Source organism: Malaclemys terrapin, chromosome 20 (assembly GCF_027887155.1).
Source record: "Malaclemys terrapin pileata isolate rMalTer1 chromosome 20, rMalTer1.hap1, whole genome shotgun sequence".
NCBI lineage: Eukaryota > Metazoa > Chordata > Testudines > Emydidae > Malaclemys > Malaclemys terrapin.
In genome coordinates this window covers 17,852,709-17,878,790 of record NC_071524.1, presented here as the reverse complement: position 1 = coordinate 17,878,790, position 26,082 = coordinate 17,852,709, and the positions used below count along the sequence as shown (strand labels likewise).

Below are 26,082 nucleotides of genomic sequence, written 5' to 3'. Positions count from 1 at the left end.
TAGAGAGGGAGGTAGACTGCCTCTGTTCCCGGCTACACCCCGGGGATTATTTTGCCCCGTAACCGTGGGTTCGCCCTAGCTAAAGATCCAGCCGACGAGGAGGTCTGCTGTCTCTAGGTGGATTACGGCGAACTTCTGGTGTTGCACCCGAAAGTACCATGGGCGCGGGCCTGACAATGGGCTGAGGGTTCGTAGGGCGAAGGGGTGAGGATGGGGTATCAGCTCGTGCCGGGCAGGGGGTCTCTCTGCCGCCGGCAGTAATGGAGGGGAGAAGTCAGGAAGAGGTGACTCTCGATTCGGGGTCTCGCCGGAGGTGGTGAAATCAGGCAACTCAACTGAAGCTGTGTCCTGAGGACTGGTGTGATCTGCCAGCAGCTGATCTACACGTCGCCACCAGGTGAGATCCTCTGCAGTCCGGACTGTGTAGGAAACAGGTCCCGTCTGAGCGATGACAGTGGCAGGGACCCATTTAGCTCCAGAAGTATAATTCTGAGCCAAAACCGGCTGTCCCGGGTGTAACAATGCGGTTCTGGCGGGACTCAACGGAGAGTGGCAATTCAGGACTAATTGCTTAAAACAGGGCAGTTACAGCCCAAGGCTGGGGTTTTTGCACCTCTAAGGCAAACCAAACCAGCCAGACTAGGAGGACTTTGGTTTCACCCCCTGGCTAACTACAAGTCACACAAGCAATTCCCTTAGACACTCCAGTTTCCCAGTATCACCACCAGTGCCATCGTTATGGGGACGAATGGTTATGAAAACCAATACCCCAGTAAAAGAAAAAGGTTCTCCTGATCCCAAAGGACCAAGCCCCAGACCCAGGTCAATATACAAATCAGATCTTACCCAGAAATCACACTGTTGCCAATCCTTTAGAATCTAAAATCTAAAGGTTTATTCATAAAAGGAAAAAGATAGAGATGAGCGAGCGTTAGAATTGGATAAATGGAATCAATGACATACAGAGATGGCCAAGTTCTTGGTTCAGGCTTGTAGCAATGATGAAATAAACTGCAGGTTCAAATCAAGTCTCTGGAACATCCCCAGCTGGGATGGGTCATTCAGTCCTTTGTTCAGAGCTTCTGTTTGTAGCAAAGTTCCTCCAGAGGTAAGAAGCAGGATTGAAGACAAGATGGAGATGAGGCATCAGCCTTATATAGTCTTTCCCAGGTGTAAGATCACCTCTTTGTTCTTACTGTGGAAAATTACAGCAAAATGGAGTCTGGAGTCACATGGGCCAGTCCCTGCATACTTTGCTGAGTCACAAGGCGTATCTGCCTTCTCTCAATGGGTCCATTGTGTAGCTGATGGTCCTTAATGGGCCATCAAGCAGGCTAGGCAGAGCTAATCTCAGCTTGTCTGGGATGTCACCCAGAAGCATAGCATAAGTTTGAAATACAGACAGTGTAGAGCCAATATTCACAACTTCAACTACAAAACTGATACGCTTCCCCGGCCTTTCTAATGATGGGATGACAGCTCCACACTTGCTTTGATCTGCTGAAACCTTCTGAACTCTGACAAATGGTGCAACATCAGCAGCAAGATCCAGTCATCAGGCGTGCACCCAGAGCAAAAGACCAAACCTGTAGCCCGGTGTGACGTTATTGACATAATCTGGGACCATATAGAACATTGTTGCAACCAAGGTCCTGTAGTGGCACCAAATCTTGTATAAAGGGGGTCAAATGGGGTGTCTAAGACAAGGTTCTGGTTTACTGGTTACGATTATGCTGTCTATATGTGTGTGTATCATTCTTGTAGTTGAAGTTATGAATATTGGCTCTACACTGTCTGTATTTCACACTTGTGCTGTGCTTCTGGGAGACATCCCAGACAAGTTGGTGTTGGCTCTGCCTAGCCTGCTTGATGGCCCATTAAGGAGTATCCAGCTACCCTGGGCAGAGGCCGCACTAAAGCGACAGATTCAGCGAGGCCGCATCGGGCGCAGCTCCCTGCTGATGCCCTGTTCATGCCCACGCGGACATGGCCGGCTTTGAGGGGCAGGTTGAACCAGCCTTAAACCCCGGCTGGACACACAGGGGGCAAATGAATCTATGCAGAGTCCTAACCATTAATAGCTGGGTACACAGAGGAATGTGGGGGCCGCCCGGCTAATGACTCGTCTCAGTGCCACGTTGGAACCACTCGAGTTTATAAAACATCCCAGGGTAGCAACCGGCCACCCCCTGGGGTCAGAGCAGCTCAAAGCGCTTTTACAGATGGGAAAACTGAGGCTCGGGCGCAGCGGTGACCTACCCCAGGTCATGCAGGGAGCTTGGTGGAAGAGCCCAGAATGGAACCCAGGAGTCCTGATGCCCAGTTACTGCCCCCTCCCCCACCCCCCCCCCCGATGCTAACTAGGACTGGCCGAAACTTGGAATTTCCGGTTCCTGGGAAGTTTTGCTATTTTGATTTTGTTCCAAAGAGAAATTCCCCAAAACGTTTGTTTTGGAAACAGGGTTTTGCTTTCGTTTGGGTTTTTCGCTGCCCATTTTCAATCGAGATGGGCTGGTTTTGCTGAAAGCTCTGCGCCAGGACTCGCTCTGGCCCGGGGGACCGACTAGATGGTCACTTCTTGCCTTGGCGTCTCTAAAACTATGACACCAAACCTAGGATGGGCAGCTCATGAAATGGACGTGATTCTTGTCGGTTTCAGCCTGACCCCACTGAACAGCAGCAGAGAAACTGAGGCCAGCCATGTGCCAGGGCCAGCAGCTCCTCCGCCAGGTGGATTGCGCCAGGCCGGGGACCCCAGGGCCGCCAGGCTCTTGGGCCAGTGGCTTCCTGCGCTGCTCGGCTAGTGGGGCAGCTGGGTCCGTAGGTTGCCGAGCTCGGGCAGTCTGGGGGGAGTCCTGCCCTGGAGCTGGGGAGCCCGTGAGCTCAGCCCCCCGCGCTGTCTGCTAGGAAACCGGGCGGATTTCGTCCGAACCGTTTCACAGGTCGGCATTTCCCAGTAAAACCCGGTTTGCTGGAAACTCCGTGAGCAGCTCGAGTGTTAACAGCCACTAGGTCACGTGCAGTCTGGACTCCTGGGTTCTCTCCCCGGCTCTGGGAGGGGAGTGGGGACTAGTGCTTAGAGCAGGGGGCTGGGAACCAGGACGCCTGGGTTCTCTCTCCAGCTCTGGGAGGGGAGTGGGGGCTAGAGGCTGGAGCGAGGTGGTATGATTATGTTTGGCTCGGGGCTCCATATTCTGACCCTTGGGTCGCTCTGTGTTTGCAGCTAAGCGAGCGCTATGGGCCCGTCTACACCCTCCACCTGGGCCCCCAGCGGATGGTGGTGCTGTGTGGCTACCAGGCGGTGAAGGAGGCCATGGTGGACCAGGCCGAGGCATTCAGTGGGCGCGGGGATCTGCCCGTGATGTTCCGCTTAACCCAAGGAAACGGTAAGGAATCCCCTCCCCTGCCCCTTCCTGGCTTTCAGCCACTCAACCCTCCTGCAGACATGGGGAAGTGGGGCAGGACCCACAGTGGGGCCGGCTGGCCTTGTGGCTTAGGCACTAGACTGGGAGCCAAGACACACGGGTTCTCTAATAACTTGCTGGATGACCCTTCCCCCAACCGGCCAGTCATTTCCCTGCTCTCTGCCTCAGTTTCCCCTCCCACCCTTTGTCAGTTTAGATTGTAAGATGCTCCGGTGGGATCTGGATTCAATTCCCAGCTCTGCCACCAATCTCCTGCGTGACTGTGGGCAAGTCGCTGCATCTCACTGGGCCTCAGTTTGCCCACCTATAAAATGGGGATAATCATTCATCCCCCCACAGAGCGCTTTAGATCAAGAGTCAGTGTCACAGGCCATCTCTGGGTGACCTGGATTCCTAGTTTCCCTCAGTCCTGGTGTGTGTGTGTGTGTGTGTGACAGACCAATTTAAGGGGTAGTGGGGTATAGTGGTTAGAGCAGGGGGGCTGGGAGCCAGGACTCCTGGTTTCTATCCCAGCTCTGGGAGGGGAGTGGGGGCTGGTGGGTTAGAGTAGGGGGCTGGGAGCCAGGACTCCTGGGTTCTGTTCCTGGCAGTGGGGCAGGTCCCTTGGCAGCCAATGAGCGGGGGTCGGTTACCGTCAGTCGTTCCAAGCGTGGGGCTGGCGTTGGTGGGGGGAGCCGGGCTCTGGTGCCCTCCCGTCACTGCTCCGTGCCCCCCGCCCCAGGCATCGCCCTGAGCAACGGGGAGAAGTGGAAAGTCCTGCGGAGATTCGCCCTGCAGACGCTGCGGAACTTCGGCATGGGCAAGCGGAGCCTGGAGGAGCGGATCCAGCAGGAGGCGCAGTGCCTGGGGCAGGAACTCGCCCACACGCAATGTGGGTCGCCCGGGGGCCACGCGCGGCCAGGCTGCAGCCCCTGTCCGGGACGCAGCTTCCCCCTGCTGCCCCACCTGCCCCCGCCCCACAGCGCGCCCTCCTGCCCCCCCTGCCCCCGCCCCACAGCACCCCCTAGCGCCGCCCTGGGGCCAGCGCCAACTGCCAGGGGAGAGCGCCCCCTGCTGCCCCTGCCCCACAGCGCCCACTGCTGCCCCCGCCCCACAGCACCTCCTGCTGCTCCCGCCCTGCTCCCTGCCCCACAGCGCCCCCTGCTGCCCCCGCCCTGCTCCCTGCCCCACAGGACCCCCTAGCGCCGCCCTGGGGCCAGCACCAACTGCCAGGGGAGAGCGCCCCCTGCTGCCCCAGCCGCACAGTGTCCCCTGCTGCCCCTGCCCTGCTCCCTGCTCCACAGTGCCCCCTGCTGAACTCCCTGCTGAGCCCCCCCGCTCCCTTCCCCACAGCGCCCCCTAGCGCCGTCCTGGGACCAGCCCTGCCTGCCAGGGTAAAGCGCTGCCTGCCCCTGCCCCACAGCGCCCCCCACCGCCACCCTGGGGCCAGCCCCACCTAGCAGGGGAGAGCGCCCCCTGCTGAGCCCCCCACGCTGCTCCCTGCCCCACAGCGCCCCCTAGCGCCGTCCTGGGGCCAGCCCTGCCTGCCAGGGGAGAGCGCCCCCTGCTGAGCTCCTGCCCCACAGCGCCCACTAGTGCTAGGCTGGGGCACTAGGGTCAGCACTGAGAGAAGAGGGCGCCCCCTAGGGCTGCACTGACACCAAGGGGAACCCCTCCCCCCTCTACTGAGCCCCACCAGTTTCGTGGCCCAGCAATGACGGAGTCAGACCCTGCTTAGCTCGGGGCCCCCCCGCTTGGACCCGTTCCCGCCGCTCACAGCCGGTTCCCTCCCCTCGCCAGCCGCGCCCTTCGACCCCACCTTCCTCATCAGCCAGGCCGTCTCCAACGTCATCTGCTCCATCGTCTTCGGCGACCGCTTCGACTACCAGGACGGGAGTTTCCTCACCTTGGTCGGCCTCATGAACGAGAACGCCCATCTGTACAGCTCCCCGTGGGGGCAGGTGGGTGCTGCTGGGGGGGGACTGTGTCTGGGGGGCCCTCCTTGCGTCTGTGGGTGGGGTCCCCCACGTGTCCCCCTCCCAAGTGTCCCCCTGAGCGGACATGGAGAGCAAGTGGTCACCATCCCCTGGTTCCCCGCCCAGCCATCTCTTCGCTCGACCAACGCCTCCGTCCGACAGGAGGAGCGATGCACGGCCCCCCTGGAGCGTGTGCGCACGGGTGGTTATGTCAACGGATGCACTCCCATGCACAGTTCGTGTGGGTAAGAAGCTCGCACCCTGCACGGCGCATCACAGTAACGTGCCGGGCGTGGGCACAATTTGTTATGGTTGCCTGGCCTGCACACGCGGTAATGAAGTGAGCGACACGCCCGCACTGCATTGGTCATTAGGGTAAGGTGCATATGCTTCACTGCCTCCCTGTTCATTACGGTAATGCATGTATAGCGTTCACTATGGTGTTGCACGCCCAGAGCTCACCATGGTAATACATGCACAGAGTTCACTATGGTAATACACATGCACTGCTACTCTGTTCACTACGTTTTTGCACACATAGAGCTCACGACGGTAATGCACGAGCACTGCTGGCCCGTGCATCACGGTAACACGTGCACTGAGCTCACGCACTGCCGTGGGTGACTCGTGTCCCTTTCCCCAGATGTACAACATCTTCCCCGGCCTCATGTCCTGCCTGCCGGGGCCTCACAACAGGATCGTCGAGAACTTCGAGCAGCTGCAGCTCTTTGTGCTGGAGCGGGTGAAGATGCACCAGGAATCCTTTGACCCCAAGTTCCCCCGTGACTTCATCGACTGCTTCCTCCTCAAGATGGAGCAGGTGAAAGGGTTGTGGGGGCAGGGCAGGGCCCGCATGACCAATTCCTTCCCCTTTAAAGTGGCTTAAAAATGCCCCAAGACTCTTGCCCAAAACCTAGCCCCTGCCGCTGACCTCGGCTGGCACTAGGCCCATAGGAGCGGATTGGCTTTGTTTGGGGTTGATGTTAGAACAGACGGACTCATGGCCCAGCCCCACAGAGCTGTGTGCCACGCAGACCAGTGGCCCTTGACCAACCCCGAATCGCTCCCCGCAGTTGTAGGGAGGGGAGTCTTTCTGGAGACCCTCCCTGCTCCATCACCAGCCGTACTGATTTCTGCCTTTGTTGCTGCTTGGAGATTATCTCTGGGGCCTCTTAATCTGTTGTGGGATGCCGAGCTGTAACCCAAGCTCTGGTGAATAAGAACATAACATAAGAACATAAGAACGGCCGTACCGGGTCAGACCAAAGGTCCATCCAGCCCAGTATCCCGTCTACCGACAGTGGCCAATGCCAGGTGCCCCAGAGGGAGTGAACCTAACAGGTAATGATCAAGTGATCTCTCTCCTGCCATCCATCTCCATCCTCTGACAAACAGAGGCTAGGGACACCGTTCCTTACCATCCTGGCTAATAGCCATTAATGGACTTAACCTCCATTAATTTATCCAGTTCTCTTTTAAACCCTGTTATGGTCCTAGCCTTCACAACTTCCTCAGGCAAGGAGTTCCACAGGTTGACTGTGCGCCGTGTGAAGAAGAACTTCCTTTGATTTGTTTTAAACCTGCTGCCCATTAATTTCATTTGGTGGCCCCTAGTTCTTATATTATGGGAACAAGTAAATAACTTTTCCTTATCCACTTTCTCCACATCACTCATGATTTTATATACCTCTATCATATCCCCCCTTAGTCTCCTCTTTTCCAGGCTGAAAAGTCCTAGCCTCTTTAATCTCTCCTCATATGGGACCCGTTCTAAACCCCTAATCATTTTTGTTGCCCTTCTCTGAACCTTTTCTAGTGTCAGTATATCTTTTTTGAGATGAGGAGACCACATCTGTACACAGTATTCGAGATGAGGGCGTACCATCGATTTATATAAGGGCAATAAAATATTCTCCGTCTTATTCTCTATCCCCTTTTTAATGATCCCTAACATCCTGTTTGCTTTTTTGACCGCCGCTGCATACTGCGTCTTCAGAGAACTGTCCACAATGACTCCAAGATCTCTTTCCTGACTTGTTGTAGCTAAATTACCCCCCACCATATTGTATGTGTAGTTGGGGTTATTTTTTCCAATGTGCATTACTTCACATTTATCCACATTAAATTTCATTTGCCATTTTGTTGCCCCATCACTTAGTTTTGTGAGATCTTTTTGAAGTTCTTCACAGTCTGCTTTGGTCTTAACTATCTTGAGCAGTTTAGTATCGTCTGCAAATTTTGCCACCTCACTTTTTACCCCTTTCTCCAGATCATTTATGAATAAGTTGAAAAGGATCGGTCCGAGGACTGACCATTGGGGAACACCACTAGTTACCCCTCTCCAGTCTGAAATTTACCATTTATTCCTACCCTTTGTTCCCTTTCTTTTAACCAGTTCTCAATCCATGAAAGGATCTTCTCTCTTATCCCATGACAGCTTAATTTACGTGAGCGCTTTCGGTGAGGGACCTTGTCAAAGGCTTTCTGGAATCACGTTCTCACAGCCCTGCCCTCGATGCGGGCAGCATTGCCAGAGAATCGCGGTTTGAGGTGTCCCTGGGAGCTCTTTGCAAACATTAACGGTTTAGTTCGCGTGACGCACCACCCTGGGAGGCAGGACAGCTTAGAGTGGGGGAAACTGAGGCATGGGAGGGACGGGGAAGTGACTTGCCCAAGATCACTCAGCAGGTCAGGAATAGAACCCAGGAGTCCTGACTCTGTCCCCCTCCACCACTCGACCCCATTCCCCTTCCAGGGCTGGAGATAGAACCCAGGAGTCCCAAAGGCCAGCTCTGTGCTCTAACCACTAGACCCCAGTCCTTTCCCCCAGCCCCCGTGCTAGCGAGAAGTGCATGCTGCCTCTGCTGAATATAGCACAGGTCCTGAAAGTCCAGCATTACGGGGCCCCTGGCTGTTCAGAGAGGCTGTCACCAGCCGTGGGCTTTGAACCGGGGAGATGTGGGGCTAACAGCGTCCGGCTCGGCTCCTTGAGCTAAAGGATTAGCCCCCTCGCCCGGCAGCAGCAGTAGACCCAGAAACTGCATCCGTGGAGCCACCACTAAGGGGAGACGGTGGGAGATACCGAGTGCTGCGGGTTCGAATTCTGGGCGCCTCCCCCTGCAGGAAAACCAGGACCCGCTGAGCTACTTCCACATGGAGACCCTGGTGATGACCATGCACAACCTGTTCTTCGTGGGCACGGAGACCGTCAGCACCACCCTGCGCTACGGCTTCCTCCTCCTCATGAAGTACCCGGAGATCCAGGGTGAGCCGCGGGCGTGGATGGTTCCCCCCTCGTGCACAGGGGGAACTGGCGGGGGGGGAGGGTCGAGTGACTGTCCAAAGGGCACACAGGGAGTCTGTGTCTGAGTTGGGAACTGAAGCCAGGTCTCCATTCCACGGCAGTCAGGGGTGACTCCGGATTGGCCCCAAGCGGGCTGAGATCAGAATCCGGCCCTGCCCCCACTGCAGTCAGGGGTGACTCCGGATTGGCCCCAAGCGGGCTGAGATCAGAATCTGGCCCTGCCCCCACTGCAGTCAGGGGTGACTCTGGATTGACCCCGGGGAGCTGAGTGTGACGGGTTGGATCACAGAAACCCCCTTGGGAACTGCCAACTGATGTGCCAAGACTACTTCTGCCCCTGCTTTCCCTGCCAGGTCGGGACCCCAGCACCCTGTCTTGTTGAGCCAGACACGCCCGTCTGCTCCAACACAGACCCAGGGTCTGAACCACGTGCCCCAAAGCTGCAGACTTGATTGAAAGCAGCTCACAGAAGTGTTCCTGTCTTTAACATGCAGATGCCCAACTCCCAATAGGGTCTAAACCCAAATAAATCCGTTTTACCCAGTATAACGCTTATACAGGGCAAACTCATAAATTGTTCGCCCTCTATAACACTGATAGAGAGATATGCACAGTTGTTTGCTCCCCCAGGTATAATACATACTCTGGGTTAATTAATAAGTAAAAAGTGATTTTATTAAATACAGAAAGTAGGATTTAAGTGGTTCCAAGTAGTAACAGACAGAACAAAGTGAATTACCAAGTAAAATAAAAACCTCACCAGTTCCAGTAAGCTTTCTTTTACAGACTAGTCTCCTGCTAGTCTGGGTCCAGCAATCACTCACACCCCTGTAGTTACAGTCCTTTGTTCCAGTTTCTTTCAGACACTGAGGGGTCTCCCAGGGGTCTGCTTCTCTTGCGGGTGGAGACCCCCTACTCATTCCTATGCAAAGTCCAGCTCCAAGATGGAGTTTTGGAGTCACATGGGGAAGTCACATGTCCATGCGTGACTCAGTTTTTACCAGCCAAGCCACATTCCTGGGAAAGCCCCGATGTGGATTGGCATCTTCGAGTTGATTGTTGGCTTAAGTGGTTCTTGACTGGGCATTTAATTTGCACATTTCTTTCTCCGTAGAAATCAAGCAAGTATACAGCCAATATTCCTAACTTCAAGAACAAAAACGATACATCCCTACAATCAGGAGGAATGTATTCAATAGATCATAACCTGTACAGAGAGATGTTACATGGCATGTGTAGCATAAAACAGATTCTAGTTATGTCATAGAGACATTCATCAGCATATTCCATAAAGCCTTATGGGGGGTCGCATCACACTGAGATCGGGATCCAAGCCACTGTCTATATTTTAAAAGGGCAGGTGTAGAACTCACCAGCCAGGTCTCAGACGTCACCAGCTCCAGACCGAGCGTGTCCCTGCTGCCTGCGTGACCAGCCGAGATGTCAGGCTGCCCCGTCCCCCCCAGAAACCGCTTCCCATCCCGCTTGTTTCCCCCCAGCCAAAGTCCATGCTGAGATCGACCAGGTGATCGGGCGGCACCGCAGCCCGTCGGTAGAGGACCGGAGCCGCATGCCCTACACCGACGCCGTGATCCACGAGGTGCAGCGCTTTGGCGACGTGGTCCCCATGGGGCTCCCACACGCGGTGACCCGGGACACCCACTTTAGGGGTTTCCTGCTTCCAGAGGTAACGGGATTTCCCTCCTCCCCGCGTTCGAGCAAGAAAACACGTCTCTCCCCCCTGGGCTGGAATCTCCCCCTTGTGAACTTCCAAAGGTGTTCGGAGAGGGACAGACGGCTGGAACCATGGCTGGCTAGACTGGCAAATGGGTTGGATGGATGGACGGACGGGTGGCTGAGTGGGTGGCCAGAGAGAGGGGCGTGAGTTGGGATGGATAGATAGGATGGGTGGATAGATGGATGGGTAGATAGACAAGTAGGTGGAGGGATGGAAAGATAGATGGTTGGAAAGGCTGAGGGACGCGTCAGTAGATGGGTAGACAGACGAAAGATGGACAGATGGATGGATGGACGGGGTGGAAGGACAGAAAATGATCCAGATGGCTAGAGGGTGGATCGTTGGATAAGTGGACAGACAGACTGAGGAGGACGGATGGATAGACAAGACGGACGGATGGCGGCACCGGTGCCAGACAGAAGAACGAGTCAATGGATGGGCAGACAGACAGATGTGTGGATAGACGGGTGAGTGGGTGGAGAAGCCAGGTGGATGTAGAATCACAGAACCAGAGGGCTGGGACAATTTGCAAGGGACAGTTTTTCTAAGCCCCCACCCAAGACAGACAGCCCCACCGGGCGCGATGGATCCTGAAACGCCTCTGACCCCCGCGCCCGGCCGGTCCCTGTGTTCCTTTCCCCCAGGGAAGCGGGCGTGCCTGGGCGAGGGCTTGGCCCGCATGGAGCTCTTCCTCTTGTTCACCACCGTCCTGCAGCGCTTCTCCCTCACACCCCTCGTCCGCCCGGAGGACATCGACACCTCGCCCCTGATGAGCGGCCTGGGGAACGTGCCACGTCCCTACGAGTTCCGGGCCGTCCCTCGCTGAGCGAGCCGCCGCCCCATCCCCCCTCCGCTGCCCCTTTCACGGCCTCGTGTCCTGCAGCCTTTGCACGCCGGAGATGAGTCCGCAGGCCTGGTCGCTGGCAGTGTCTCCGGCTCCGGAGATTTTACGGTGCTGCCTGGCCGTCTTCTCTCTTTTTAAAGTCCCCAGCTCCAGATTCGTGAGCTTAGTTCAAGTTTTCATTACAATTAAACACAAATAAAAATTGTCCAGCTCTGGGGGCGACAGAGAAAAGTTTAGAAACTTGACTCGAGTAAAGAAACCAGAAGCAAATCAAACGAACCCAGATCCCAATGACTCTGGGAGGGGAGTGGGGGCTGGTGGTTAGAGCAGGGGGGCTGGGGGACAGGACTCCTGGGTTCTCTCCCCAGCTCTGGGAGGGGAGGGGGTCTAGTGGTTAGAGCGGGGGGAGGGGCTCTGGGAGCCAGGACTCCTGGGTTCTGTCCCTAGGGGCTGGGTTGCTCGGGGACGTGGCTGCTCCTGGCTGCTCGAGACAGCACGTTATGGGGGGCTGGCCCCGGGCTGCAGCTGCTGACGGGGACGGGGTGAGACGCTGTAAGTGACCACGAGGTGTCAGCGTTGTGCTGAGAACAGGTACCCGCAGTGGGCAGTTCCAGCTTCTCCCTTCGCCCAGCCCTGGGGCCCTGCGCTGGGCAAAGCAGCCCAGAGACTCCCCTTAGCCCCCCGGGTCATGGCACAGAGGGAAAATGCCCCACAGCTCCGGAGCCGGATTTCGGCTCTCAGTTTCAGCGGTGTCAATCCGAATCAGGCTGGCTGCCGGAGTGGAGTCACTCCAGATTTACATGTGGTGCAGGGTGGGGGCCGGAGCATCCTGCCGCCCGGCCGATGGGCAGACAGGAGCCAATGTGTCTACGGGAATAAAACAACCCCAGGAGCAGAACCCGTTTGCTTCCAGGCCGGAGCCGTCTCCCCTGGGAGCAGGTTATCCCCTCGCTTCACACTTGCTCGCACCTGTGAGGCAGCAGGGGCCGGTCACTGGGGCGATCCCCGTGTGTGTGACTGTGGTAACGACTTGGAGGTGCTCAGGGCTGGGGGCCAGCCAAGGGCTCTGGGGGAGTCTGATCTTGGGGGGGGGGCGCTCGTTGGAAAGGGGGCAGGGAATTTGCACCCCTGAGCACCTGGATTTTGCAGGCGGTTGCAGAATGGGCGCCCAGCTGAGCTTAGTAGCATGCGGTCGTGTGTGTGTGTGTGTGTGTGTGAGTTTGGGGGGGGGCGGAGCTCCCCTGGAAAATCCAGCATGGGAGTGACTCTCCATCACCTGCCACTGCCCCTTAGCACCAGGCCTCTAATCTGCAGGTGGATCCTGGGCAGATTAGCAGTTGTGATCAGGGCGTTGGGCCCCTGACTGCATCTAATGGCCATGGGCTGGGTAATGACAGTGACAGATGCCTGCAGGTGGGGTGGGGGTGGAGGGTGAGTTGGATGCCCAGTTACCTGGGTTATTTGGTCTCAGGATCCTGGAGAATAGGTAAGGCTGGGGCACTTTTCCCAGGCCAACGGTTTGCGGTAGTGGGGAATCTCCCTTTTTATTAGCACTAGAGGGGCTATGAAACACACCACTGAATTAAAAAAAAATCAACCTCAGCATTGCTATGATGGCTCAGTTTCAGCAGTGACTAGTTACCCAACAGTTGTCAGTCCAGAGCATTTCTGTGGCTCAAGCAGTGGTTAATTATTAGCTACTTATGGCTTCGCCACCCCGCAGATTAAGCCGAGTATTATCTCTGCAGCGCAGATACTGTCAGGGGCTGATCCCCTGACCCCACCTAGCAGGGCCGTGCTTAGGATTTATGGGGCCCTACGCAGTATTATGAAACTGGTGCCCTATGTCCCACGGCAGCCCGGGCTCACAGCCCGGCGGGGAGTGACGCGGGGGAGGGGGGGGGAAGGCAGCAAATGATAGGGAGACGCTAATTTTAAATCAATCAGTCGCAGAGGTTTAGTGTGTTCAGAACAATGGTTGTTGCTTTTGGAAAAAGGGACACTCATTTACTGGGGGTGATCTCCAGAACAACAGACGTGTTTATGAAATTTCACCAACTTTCAGAAATATGTGTCCAAAGATTTTAGGCATCACAAAGAATTTTCTATCTTACTAAGGTCCGGCTGTTGCTGGAGGGTCGCTTAAAACTAGTTCATCAGAGAGTCAGAAGTAAAGAAAGGGGAACTCTTTGTCCGGCTATCTGGCAGGAAAGGGGTGTGGTCCCTTTAAGGGCTCTCTTCAAGGGGCAGGGGCGGGGGGTGAAGGGAGAAAGGGATGGACAGAAAGGACAGGAAGATTTTGGAAGCAAGTTTTTGTACTATAGTAATTACAATTAAAATGTGTATTTTAGATCGGGGGGGTCTTTTGAAGGATTTATTTAAAAAACTCTATGTCCGACGATCGAAGCCTTTAAGGCTAACGATGAATACTCACATTGTGTATCTAAAAGTCTGTGCAAGGATATTGTAGAGATGTGATTTTCTAATCTTCTTAAAAGCAAATTTGAAAGGAAGGTCGTGTAGACTGACCTGTTTGGAGTAACGATGACAGTCCGGCATAGCTGGTTTTGTCAGTAAATTCAGAACGTGACTAGATCCCTTCGGAGGAAGAGTCACCAGGCCTCAGCCAGGTGTGGGAGCCTGCAGGAAGGCTCAGAACAGGGATAGGAAGAGGGGGACGGGGGGGACATTAAGACCCAGGAGTGCCCCAAATTTTCCGGTGCCCTACGCAGCGGGTATTTGGCCTATGCCCAGGGACGGCCCTGCCACCTACCTGCGCCCACCAGCCCCGCTGACTTTAGTGCCGCACAATGACCCTGCTCCCTGCACGACACTGGGAAGGGAGGCAAGTCTCTGGTTCTGTCCGGGTGGAGAACGGCCCAGAGAGCTCACGGAGAAAGTCTGCGGATGATACCGAGCTGGGAGGGCTGCAAGTGCTTTGGAGGAGAGGATTGAAATTCCAAATGCTCTGGACAAACTGGAGAAATGGTCTGAAGTCACCAGGATGAAACTGAATCAGGACAAATGCAAAGTGCTCCCCCTAGGAAGGCCCAATCAGTTGCACACACCCAATGGGAAAGGACTGCCTGGAAAGGGAGCTGGGGTCAGAGTGGCTGGCCAAAAATATGAGTCAACAGTGTGACGCTGTTGCAGAAAAAGCGACCATCGTTCTGGGCTGGATTAGCGGGAGTGTTGTCAGCCAGACACGAGCAGTAATTCTTCCGCTCTGCTCCGCGCTGATTAGCCCTCAGCTGGGGACGTATGTGCCAAAGACCTTCCAAGCGGGTACCACGCCATGCCAAGCCACCCCCGCTCGACGCCTGGCTTCAGAGTGGGCTGCGAAATCCCCGTTCCATCGTGTTCAGCCTCCTTGCCAGAGCGCACCTGGGCAAGGGACGCCCGCTCAGCTTGACAGCAGCTGGCACGGAGCCCTGGGCCCTGCCCGCCCGGCAGGCGAGTCAGTCGGCTCCGAATCCCGCCCCTTTCCCTGCTGAGAAGTCAGTCGTCAGGGCACCCGAAAAGTCATTCGGTGCCAGTGCAGCCAGGAGCACCTTGTTCCCCCCGCGCCCGAGCGAGCGACATGGAGATCACCGCGGCCACGCTGCTTCTGCTGCTCCTCGGCCTCTCCTGCCTGGTCGTCCACCTCCGCGGGAAGGGCCAGCGGAAGGGGGGGTGTTTGCCCCCGGGCCCCCGCCCGCTGCCCCTGCTGGGGAACCTGCTGCAGCTCGATACCAAGGACATGGCCAAATCCCTTCTCACGGTAGGGGGTGTTTGGGGGCTGGCGCGGGAACAGGCTGGGAATCCCTGGGGCGGGCGGGGGAATTTCTGGCTCCCTGTTGTTATCACTAAGGGGGGAGCAGGTCTCCGGCCCTGCTAGGACAAGGGGGGACAGCGCAGCTAGTGAAGCCGCAGGTTTAATGTAGCCGGGGGCTTATGCCGCAATGTTCACGTGCTGGGCCGCCTCGCTGACTTATGTACTTGTGCAAACACCAGCACTAGTACTGGGCACTCAAACCCCCGTGCAAACACCAGCACTAGTACTGGGCACTCAATCCCCCCCGTGCAAACACCAGCACTAGTACTGGGCACTCAATCCCCCCCATGCAAACACCAGCACTAGTACTGGGCACTCAACCCCCCTGTGCAAACACCAGCACTAGAACTGGGCACTCAAACCCCCGTGCAAACACCAGCACTAGTACTGGGCACTCACCCCCCCGTGCAAACACCAGCACTAGTACTGGGCACTCAACTCCCCTGTGCAAACACCAGCACTAGAACTGGGCACTCAATCCCCCCCGTGCAAACACCAGCACTAGTACTGGGCACTCAATCCCCCCCATGCAAACACCAGCACTAGTACTGGGCACTCAACCCCCCCGCCCCCGTGCAAACACCAGCACTAGTATTGGGCACTCACCCCCCCGTGCAAACACCAGCACTAGTACTGGGCATTCAATCCCCCTCGCCCCCACTCCGGCTCCCTTGGTATGTGGCTGCCGGTAGCCCCTGGAGACCCCAGTCCAGATCGGGCCCCCTTGTCTTGGGTGCTGCAGCTTCCCCACAGGTCACACAAGGAATCAGTGACAGGGGTAGAAGAACCCAGGTGTCCTGGCGTCCAGCCCCTCCCTGCAGCTAGTGAAGTGCAGGGCGTCTCTAATGAAGAATGTCGAGTATCCAGCTACCCTGGGCAGAGGCCGCACTAAAGCGACAGATTCAGCGAGGCCGCATCGGGCGCAGCTCCCTGCTGATGCCCTGTTCATGCCCACGCGGACATGTCCGGCTTTGAGGGGCAGGTTGAACCGGCTTTAAACCCCGGCTGGACACACAGGGGGCAAATGAATCTATGCAAAGTCCTAACCATTAATAGCTGGGTACACAGGAGAACATGGGGGCCGCCCGGCTAGTGACTCGTCTCAGTGCCATGTTGGAACCACTCGAGTTTATAAAACATCCCAGGGTAGCAACCGGCCACTCCCTGGGGTCAGAGCAGCTCAAAGCACTTTTACAGCTGGGGAAACTGAGGCACGGGCGCAGCGGTGACCTACCCCAGGTCATGCAGGGAGCTTGGTGGAAGAGCCCAGAATGGAACCCAGGAGTCCTGATACCCAGTTACTGCCCCCTCCCCCACCCCACTCCCGATGCTAACTAGGACTGGCCGAAACTTGGAATTTCCGGTTCCTGGGAAGTTTTGCTATTTTGATTTTGTTCCAAAGAGAAATTCCCAAAACGTTTGTTTTGGAAACAGGGTTTTGCTTTGGTTTGGGTTTTTCGCTGCCCATTTTCAATCGAGATGGGCTGGTTTTGCTGAAAGCTCTGCGCCAGGACTCGCTCTGGCCCGGGGGACCGACTAGATGGTCACTTCTTGCCTTGGCATCTCTAAAACGATGACACCAAACATAGGATGGGCAGCTCATGAAATGGATGTGATTCTTGTCAGTTTCAGCCTGACCCCACTGAACAGCAGCAGAGAAACTGAGGCCAGCCATGTGCCAGGGCCAGCAGCTCCTCCGCCAGGTGGATTGCGCCAGGCCAGGGACCCCAGGGCCGCCAGGCTCTTGGGCCAGTGGCTTCCTGCGCTGCTCGGCTAGTGGGGCAGCTGGGTCCGTAGGTTGCCGAGCTTGGGCAGTCTGGGGGGAGTCCTGCCCTGGAGCTGGGGAGCCCGTGAGCTCAGCCCCCCGCGCTGTCTGCTAGGAAACCGGGCGGATTTCGTCCGAACCGTTTCACAGGTCGGCATTTCCCAGTAAAACCCGGTTTGCTGGAAACTCCGTGAGCAGCTCGAGTGTTAACAGCCACTAGGTCACGTGCAGTCTGGACTCCTGGGTTCTCTCCCTGGCACTGGGAGGGGAGTGGGGACTAGTGGCTGGAGCAGGGGGCTGGGAACCAGGATGCCTGGGTTCTCTCTCCAGCTCTGGAAGGGGTGTGGGGGCTAGTGGCTGGAGCGAGGGAGCGTGGTTATGTTTGGTTCGGGGCCCCATATTCTGACCCTTGGGTCGCTCTGTGTTTGCAGCTAAGCGAGCGCTACGGCCCCGTCTACACCCTCCACCTGGGCCCCCAGCGGATGGTGGTGCTGTGTGGCTACCAGGCAGTGAAGGAGGCCCTGCTGGACCAGGCCGAGGCATTCAGCGGGCGCGGGGATCTGCCTGTGGTCTTCCGCTTCACCCAAGGAAATGGTAAGGAATCCCCTCCCCCCGCCCCTTCCCGGCTTTCAGCCGCTCAACCCTCCTGCAGACACGGGGAAGTGGGGCAGGACACACAGAGGGGCCGGCTGGCCATGCGGCTTAGGCACTGGACTGGGAGCCAAGACACCCGGGTTCTCCAATAACCTGCTGGGTGACCCTCCCCCTATCCCGGCCAGTCATTGCCCCGTGCTCTGCCTCAGTTTCCCCTCCCACCCTTTGTCTGTTTAGATTGTAAGAAGCTCCAGTGGGATCTGGATTCAATTCCCAGCTCTGTGACTGTGGGCAAGTCGCTGCATCTCGCTGGGCCTCCGTTTGCCCACTTATAAAATGGGGATAATCATTCATCCCCCGCAGAGCACTTTAGATCAAGAGTCAGTGTCACAGGCCATCTCCGGGTGACCTGGTGGGACGGAGCAGGGAGCGGGCGGGTTTGTCCAGGGAATGTTGCAGGGGGGTAACATTGGGGATGGGAAGGAAGCTACCTGAGGTGTAACCTGAGCCAGGAGGGGGGGTGGGAGAAGTGACACCTTCTGCCGGGGAGACTGGACAAAGGAGAGGAAGAGCTGTGGGGAGAGGGGGAGAGCTGCTGGAGGGTTTGGGTAGTTTGAGTTTGGTGCTGGGTGGTGGAAGGCAGGGAACCCCCAGGCTGGGGTCTAAGCTCCCTGAACCCCTCAGAAGGTCTTGACCGAGGGGTCCTGGCTGTACCTACAAGCTCTGTTGTAGCTTGTGTTCCTACTGTCCACTAAACCTTCCGTTTTACTGGCTGGCTCAGAGTCCCGGTGAATCCCAGGAAGAGGGGTGCAGGGCCCTGACTCCCCCACACTCCATGACAGCAGGACTCCCTCAGTCTTGGTGTGTGTGTGTGTGTGTGTGTGACAGACCAATTTAATGGGGAGTGGGGTCTAGTGGTTAGAGCAGGGCTGGGGGCTGGGAGCCAGGACTCCTGGTTTCTATCCCAGCTCTGGTAGGGGAGTGGGGGCTAGTGGTTAGAGCAGGGGGCTGGGAGCCAGGACTCCTGGGTTCTGTTCCTGGCTCTGAGAGGGCAGTGGGGGGGGGCAGGTCCCTTGGGGGTCGGTTACCGTCAGTCGTTCCAAGCGTGGGGCTGGCGTCAGTGGGGGGAGCCGGGCTCTCTGGTGCCCTCCTGTCACTGCTCCGTGCCCCCCGCCCCAGGCATCGCCCTGAGCAACGGGGAGAAGTGGAAAGTCCTGCGGAGATTCGCCCTGCAGACGCTGCGGAACTTCGGCATGGGCAAGCGGAGCCTGGAGGAGCGGATCCAGCAGGAGGCGCAGTGCCTGGGGCAGGAACTCGCCCACACGCAATGTGGGTCGCCCGGGGGCCACGCGCGGCCAGGCTGCAGCCCCCGCCCGGGACGCAGCTTCCCCCTGCTGCCCCACCTGCCCCCGCCCCACAGCGCGCCCTCCTGCCCCCCCTGCCCCCGCCCCACAGCACCCCCTAGCGCCGCCCTGGGGCCAGCGCCAACTGCCAGGGGGAGAGCGCCCCCTGCTGCCCCTGCCCCACAGCGCCCACTGCTGCCCCACCTGCCCCCGCCCCACAGCGCCCCCTAGGGCCAGCGCCAACTGCCAGGGGAGAGCGTCCCCTGCTGCCCCTGCCCCACAGTGCCCCCTGCTGAACTCCCTGCTGAGTCCCCCGCTCCCTGCCCCACAGCGCCCCCTGCTGAGCCCCCGCCCCGCTCCCTGCCCCACAGCACCCCCTAGCACCGCCCTGGGGCCAGCACCAACTGCCAGGGGAGAGCGCCCCCTGCTGCCCCAGCCGCACAGCGTCCCCTGCTGCCCCCGCCCTGCTCCCTGCCCCACAGCGTCCCCTGCTGAACTCCCTGCTGAGCCCCCCGCTCCCTGCCCCACAGCGCCCCCTGCTGAGCCCCCCGCTCCCTGCCCCACAGCATTCCCTGCTGAACTCCCTGCTGAGCCCCCCGCTCCCTGCCCCACAGCGCCCCCTGCTGAGCCCCCCGCTCCCTGCCCCACAGCGTCCCCTGCTGAACTCCCTGCTGAGCCCCCCGCTCCCTGCCCCACAGCGCCCCCTGCTGAACTCCCTGCTGAGCCCCCCGCTCCCTGCCCCACAGCGCCCCTTAGCACCACCCTGGGGCCAGCACCAACTGCCAGGGGAGAGTGCTGCCTGCCCCTAGTGCCAGGCTGGGGATTTGGGGTCAGCATTGAGAGAAGAGAGCGCCCCCTAGGGCTGCACTGACACCAAGGGGAACCCCTCCTCCCGCTCCTGAGCCCCCCCAGTTTCCTGGCCCAGGATTGAGCGAGCCAGACCCTGCTTAGCTCGGCCTCCCCCCCCCCCCCCGCTTGGACCCGTTCCCGCCGCTCACAGCCGGTTCCCTCCCCTCGCCAGCCGCGCCCTTCGACCCCACCTTCCTCATCAGCCAGGCCGTCTCCAACGTCATCTGCTCCATCGTCTTCGGCGACCGCTTCGACTACCAGGACGGGAGCTTCCTCACCTTGGTCGGCCTCATCAACCAGAACTTTCAGCTTCTCAGCTCCCCGTGGGGGCAGGTGGGTGCTGCTGGGGGGGGACTGCATCTGGGGAGGCCGCCTTGCGTCTGTGGGTGGGGTCCCCCACGTGTCCCCCTCCCGAGTGTCCCCCTGGGCGGACTTGGAGAGCAAGTAGTCACCATCCCCTGGTTCCCCGCCCAGCCGTCTCTTCGCTCGACCAACGCCTCCATCTGACAAGAGGAGCGATGCACGGCCCCCCCGGAGCATGTGTGCACGGGTCGTTATGGCAACGGACGCACGCCCGTGCACATTTTGTGTCAGTAACACGCTCGCACCCTGCACGGCGCATCACGGTAACGTGCCGGGTGTGGGCACAATTCGTTATGGTGGCCTGGCCTGCGCATGCGGTAACGAACTGAGCCACACGCCCACATTGCTTTGGTCATTAGGGTAACGTGCATACGCTGCACTGCCTCCCTGTTCATTACGGTAATGCACGTACGGAGTTCACTACGGTAGTGCACACGCACTGCTGCCCTGTTCGTTACGGTAATGCATGTGCACTGCTGCTCCGTTCACGATGGTATTGCACACACAGAGTTCACCATGGTAATGCATGCACACTGCTACTCCATGCATTATGGTAATGTGCACAGAGCTCAGCTCACCACAGTAATGCACGTGCTCTGCTACTCCGTGCATTATGCTAATGTGCACAGAGCTCAGCTCACCGCAGTAATGCACGTGCTCTGCTGCCCTGTTCGTTATGGTATTGCACGTGCAGAGCTCACCACAGTAATGCACACATAGAGCTCCCGACGGTAATGCATGTGCACTGCTGCCCCGTGCGTCACGGTAACACGTGCACCCAGTTCACGCACTGCCGTGGGTGACTCGTGTCCCTTTCCCCAGATGTACAACATCTTCCCCGGCCCCATGTCCTGCCTGCCGGGGCCTCACAACAGGATCTTCGAGAACTTTGAGCAGCTGCGGCAATTTGTGCTGGAGCGGGTGAAGATGCACCAGGAATCCTTTGACCCCAACTGCCCCCGTGACTTCATCGACTGCTTCCTCCTCAAGATGGAGCAGGTGAAAGGGCTGTGGGCGTGGGGTGGGCACGGGGCAGGGTGGGGCAGGGCGGGGAGGGGTGGTGGGCCCACTGACTCCTTTAAAACGGACATGCATCTGACGAAGTGGATATTGACCCACGAAAGCTTGTGCTCCAATACGTCTGTTAGTCTAGAAGGTGCCACAGGACTCTCTGTCGCTTTTTACAGATCCAGACTAACACGGCTACCCCTCTGATCCTTTAAAACTGTGTCTGCTTCAATAAGAAAGACCTTGTGTCCTAGTGGCTGGAGACCTGGGTTCTGTTCCTGGCTTGGCTACTGGGTGATGCCTCAGTTTCCCCATCTGTGAAAAGGGGATAATGGGCCTTCCTTTGCCTGGACACTGTGAGCTCTTTGGGTCATGGACTGTCCCTTGTCTTGGCAACACCTGGCACAAGGAGGGCCCCTGATTTTGGTTGGAGGAGGGGATTCTGGGTGCCACAGGGTTTTGTGGTCTTGTGTCCATACAGCGCCTGACCTGGGGCTGGGGTGGTGCTACCATAATGCACCTAATAGCTATAACAATGAGCAGCACCTGGCGCAGTGCGGGGCAAGCCCATGGCTGGGGTTTCTTGGTGCTCCTGTAATACAGGTATTGTTTGGGGTTGGCTTAAACCTTTTTGCTACGGGCCGGGTGCATCCTGTCCCGACTCAGCCTTCCCGGCTCCAGCCCACATGACCAATTCCTTCCCCTTTAAAGTGGCTTTAAAAAGCCCCAAGACTCTCGCCCAAAACCTAGCCCCTGCCGCTGACCTCGGCTGGCACTGGGCCCACAGGAGCGGATTAGCTTTGTTTGGGGTTGATGTTAGAACAGACGGGTTCATGGCCCGGCCCCACAGAGCCGCGTGCCACGCAGACCAGTGGTCCGTGACTAGCCCCGAATCGCTCCCCGCATTTGTAGGGAGGGGAGTCTTTCTGGAGACCCTCCCTGCTCCATCACCAGCCGTACTGGTTTCTGCCTTTGTTGCTGCTTGGAGATAACCTTCGGGGCCTCTTAATCTGTTGTGGGATGCCGAGCTGTAACCCAAGCTCCGGTGAATCACGTTCTCACGGCCCTGCCCTTGATGCGGGCAGCATTGCCAGGGAATCGCAGTTTGAGGCGTGCCCGGGAGCTCTTTGCAAACATTCACGGCTTAGTTCGCGTGACGCACCACCCTGGGAGGCAGGACAGTTTAGAGTGGGGGAAACTGAGGCATGGGAGAGACGGGGAAGTGACTTGCCCAAGGTCACTCAGCAGGTCAGGAATAGAACCCAGGAGTCCTGACTCTGTCCCCCTCCACCACTCGACCCCACTCCCCTCCAGGGCTGGAGATAGAACCACGAGTCCCGAAGGCCAGCTCTGTGCTCTAACCACTAGACCCCAGTCCTTTCCCCCGGCCCCCATGCTAACGAGAAGTGCATGCTGCCTCTGCTGAATATAGCACAGGTCCCGAAAGTCCAGCATTACGGGGCCCCTGGCTGTTCAGAGAGGCTGTCACCATCTGTGGGCTTTGAACCGGGGAGATGTGGGGCTAACAGCATCCGGCTCGGCTCCTTGAGCTAAAGGATTAGCTCCCTCGCCCGGCAGCAGCAGTAGACCCAGAAACTGCGTCCGTGGAGCCGCCTCTAGGGGGAGACGGTGGGAGATACCCGAGTGCTGCGGGTTCGAATTCTGGGCGCCTCCCCCTGCAGGAAAACCAGGACCCGCTGAGCTACTTCCACATGGAGACCCTGGTGATGACCACGCACAACCTGTTCTTCGCGGGCACGGAGACCGTCAGCACCACCCTGCGCTACGGCTTCCTGCTCCTCATGAAATACCCGGAGATCCAGGGTGAGCCGCGGGGCGGGGGGAGCTGAGATCGGGATCCAAGCCACTGTCTATATTTTAAAAGGGCAGGTGTAGAACTCACCAGCCAGGTCTCAGACGTCACCAGCTCCAGACCGAGTGTGCCTGCGTGACCAGCCGAGATGTCAGGCTGCCCTGCCCCCCCCAGAAACCACTTCCCATCCCGCTTGTTTCCCCCCAGCCAAAGTCCATGCTGAGATCGACCAGGTGATCGGGCGGCACCGCAGCCCGTCGGTAGAGGACCGGAGCCGCATGCCCTACACCGACGCCGTGATCCACGAGGTGCAGCGCTTTGGCGACGTGATCCCCATGGGGATCCCGCACGCGGTGACCCGGGACACCCACTTTAGGGGTTTCCTGCTCCCAGAGGTAACGGGATTTCCCTCCTCCCCGCGTTCGAGCAAGAAAACACGTCTCTCCCCCCTGGGAGATCTCCTGGAATCTCCCCCTTGTCAGCTTCCAAAGGGTGTTCGGAGAGGGACAGACGGCTGGAACCATGGCTGGCTAGACTGGCAAATGGGTTGGATGGATGGACGGACGGGTGGCTGAGTGGGTGGCCAGAGAGAGGGGCGTGAGTTGGGATGGATAGATAGGATGGGTGGATAGATGGATGGGTAGATAGACAAGTAGGTGGAGGGATGGAAAGATAGATGGTTGGAAAGGCTGAGGGACGCGTCAGTAGATGGGTAGACAGACGAAAGATGGACAGATGGATGGATGGACGGGGTGGAAGGACAGAAAATGATCCAGATGGCTAGAGGGTGGATCGTTGGATAAGTGGACAGACAGACTGAGGAGGACGGCTGGATAGACAAGACGGACGGATGGCGGCACCGGTGCCAGACAGAAAAACGAGTCAAATGGATGGGGAGACACACAGATGTGTGGATAGACGGGTGAGTGGGTGGAGAAGCCAGGTGGATGTAGAATCACAGAACCAGAGGGTTGGGACAATTTGCAAGGGACAGTTTTTCTAAGCCCCCACCCAAGACAGACTCTATCCAGCCGTGCCTGGGCAGAGATGGATGGACGGTCAAGATAGATAGGATGGGTGGATAGACAGAAAGACAGATGGATGGATTAAAAGCTAGATGGACATCAGGATGGATGGATAAGCAGGGGATGGATGGATAGGTAGGCAGACAGACAGACGGAGGGATAGCTTGATGGACGGAGAGATCCCTTGGATATGTGCACTGGAGCTGTGTGTTTCCCCTGCCCAGGGCACCAACGTGCTCCCGCTGCTGTTCTCTGTCCACAACGACCCTGCCCAGTTCAAAGACCCGGCCACATTCGACCCGGCCCATTTCCTGGACCCGAGCGGAGGCTTCCGGAAGCATGACGCCTTCATGGCCTTCTCCGCAGGTACGTGTGGCCGGCCCGGGCCGGGGCCGCGGAGCGGGAGCGGGACAGGTTGAGTCTCCCCTAACGCGTCTACTCCAGCACCGGCCTTGGAGGATGCGACTGCCTGGACCGGCCCCGACCTCAGATGGAGTAACTCAGCCTGGCTCCACGGCCAGGGGGGTCAGGGCGAGGAGGGATCAGGCCCCTTTGTGTCACTGTGGGGCAGAAATGACCCCCTGAGAGTCTAGGGCCCTCCCCAGTGGTAGGCTGGCCAGCCCCGGCCCCAGGCCCGGCCACTGAGCCACGGCAGAGCACCGGAACGGCCGGAGGGGCCTCCTGGGGACGGAGCATGAGATAGAGCAACCCCAAGGCTGCTGTAACTGACCCTGGGGGCCGGTCCCCAGAATACAGGGAACATGAAAGGGTCTTAAAGGCGCCTGATCCCCAAGTGCAGGGGGAGGGTAACCGAGACGTGGGGCGCGATGGATCCTGAAACGCCTCTGACCCCCGCGCCCGGCCGGTCCCTGTGTTCCTTTCCCCCAGGGAAGCGGGTGTGCCTGGGCGAGGGCTTGGCCCGCATGGAGCTCTTCCTCCTGTTCACCACCGTCCTGCAGCGCTTCGCCCTCACGCCCCTCATCCGCCCGGAGGACATCAACATCTCACCCCTGATGAGTGGCCTGGGGAACATGCCGCACCCCTACGAGTTCCGGGCCGTCCCTCGCTGAGCGAGCCGCCGCCCCATCCCGCCTTTTCACGGCCTCGTGCCCTGCAGCCTTTGCACGCCGGAGACGAGTCCGCAGGCCTCGTCGCTGGCAGGGTCTCCGGCTCCGGAGATTTTACGGTGCCGCCTGGCCGTCTCCTCTCTTTTTAAAATCCCCAGCTCCAGATTCGTGAGCTTAGTTCAAGTCTTCATTACAATCAAACGCAAATAAAAATTGTCCAGCACTGGGGGTGACAGAGAAAAGTTTAGAAACTTGACTTGAGTAAAGAAACCAGAAGTAAATAAAACGAACCCAGATCCCAGCCAATCCCGTGAGTTTCTTTGAGTCCTGATCTGTTGAGCGCGCGGGGCCGGCTGGGTTGCTGTTATTAAAGTGACTATCCACCGGGCACGGGAGGGGCAGAGCCGGGAAAGCTGCTGCCAGTTTTGCATTTTGAGCGCAGATAAAAGCCGCAACAACAATCAGAGGGTTGGAAAATCACCTTGCTGGGAGAGGCTTCGTATCTCGGTCTGTTTAGTTCATCGGGGTCTCGCCCGCAGCTTATAAATACATTCACCAGACCTAATGGGCCCGTTAAGCTAGAGGAGAAAGGCACAACCAATTCCTGGAAGTTAAAGCCAGACAAATTCCAATTCGAAATAAGGCAGAAATTTAGGGCACAAACTCCCTGGGGAAGTGGTGGATTCTCCACCATTGACAACTTTTACATCGAGATGGGATGTTTTTCTGGAAGATCTGCTCCAGCAATTATTTTTGGCCCATTCTCTGAGCGGATCATTTCATTAGACATAAGTTAGTGAGCTCCGTAAAGGTCAAAGGAACTGATCGTAATAGTCATTATTGGCCTTAAAATCTATGAATCCCAGTTGTCCTGGGACAATCCCCGTTTGCCACAGGATGTCCCGGGAATTTCTTTCAGGGCACCTGAAAAGTCCAAGTTTTCCAATTCGTCCATCCACAAGGGTTAGCCTTTGTAATAACTACAAAAAACTCCTCTTGCTGCATGGGGGCGAATCTGCGTACAGCTTTACCGGAAACAAAGGAGCATTCAGGGTAACGACCAGTGTCTGGAGCGAAGGCAGGATCCGAGTGCATCTCTTAGAGCTCATTTGGTGGGGGTTTCTGGCTAGGTCTGAAATTCTAGGGGGCTTTCTCAGGCTGCGTAGCGCATGGCC

General features: G+C 57.8%; 1 protein-coding gene across 2 annotated transcripts; it reads left to right on the top strand.

The window, feature by feature from the left end:
- On the top strand, positions 1-25,208 carry LOC128826429 (cytochrome P450 2F3-like). 2 transcript variants are annotated; one of them, XM_054009690.1, is made up of 9 exons: positions 1-397; positions 3,224-3,386; positions 4,147-4,296; positions 5,205-5,365; positions 6,024-6,200; positions 8,504-8,645; positions 10,184-10,371; positions 24,065-24,206; positions 24,729-25,208. In XM_054009690.1, the coding sequence occupies exons 2-9, from the start codon at positions 3,275-3,277 to the stop codon at positions 24,908-24,910; spliced, it is 1,254 nt and encodes a 417-aa protein (XP_053865665.1). In that variant the 5' UTR covers positions 1-397; positions 3,224-3,274; the 3' UTR covers positions 24,911-25,208. The 2 variants fall into 2 exon arrangements, with proteins under 2 accessions (XP_053865665.1, XP_053865664.1); XM_054009689.1 differs by lacking the exons at positions 1-397; positions 3,224-3,386; positions 4,147-4,296; ... (2 more) ...; positions 8,504-8,645; positions 10,184-10,371 and adding exons at positions 14,460-15,026; positions 17,277-17,439; positions 18,619-18,768; ... (2 more) ...; positions 22,685-22,826; positions 23,023-23,210.
- The last annotated feature ends 874 nt before the right edge of the window (positions 25,209-26,082 follow it).

Bases quoted from the DNA above. Each gene is read 5' to 3' on its own strand.
- LOC128826429 (XM_054009689.1), top strand. From the start codon at position 14,847: ATGGAGATCACCGCGGCCACGCTGCTTCTGCTGCTCCTCGGCCTCTCC. The intron at 20,994-22,684 runs GTGAAAGGGCTG...CTCCCCCTGCAG, and splicing joins TCCTCCTCAAGATGGAGCAG to GAAAACCAGGACCCGCTGAG. The intron at 24,207-24,728 runs GTACGTGTGGCC...CCTTTCCCCCAG, and splicing joins CTTCATGGCCTTCTCCGCAG to GGAAGCGGGTGTGCCTGGGC.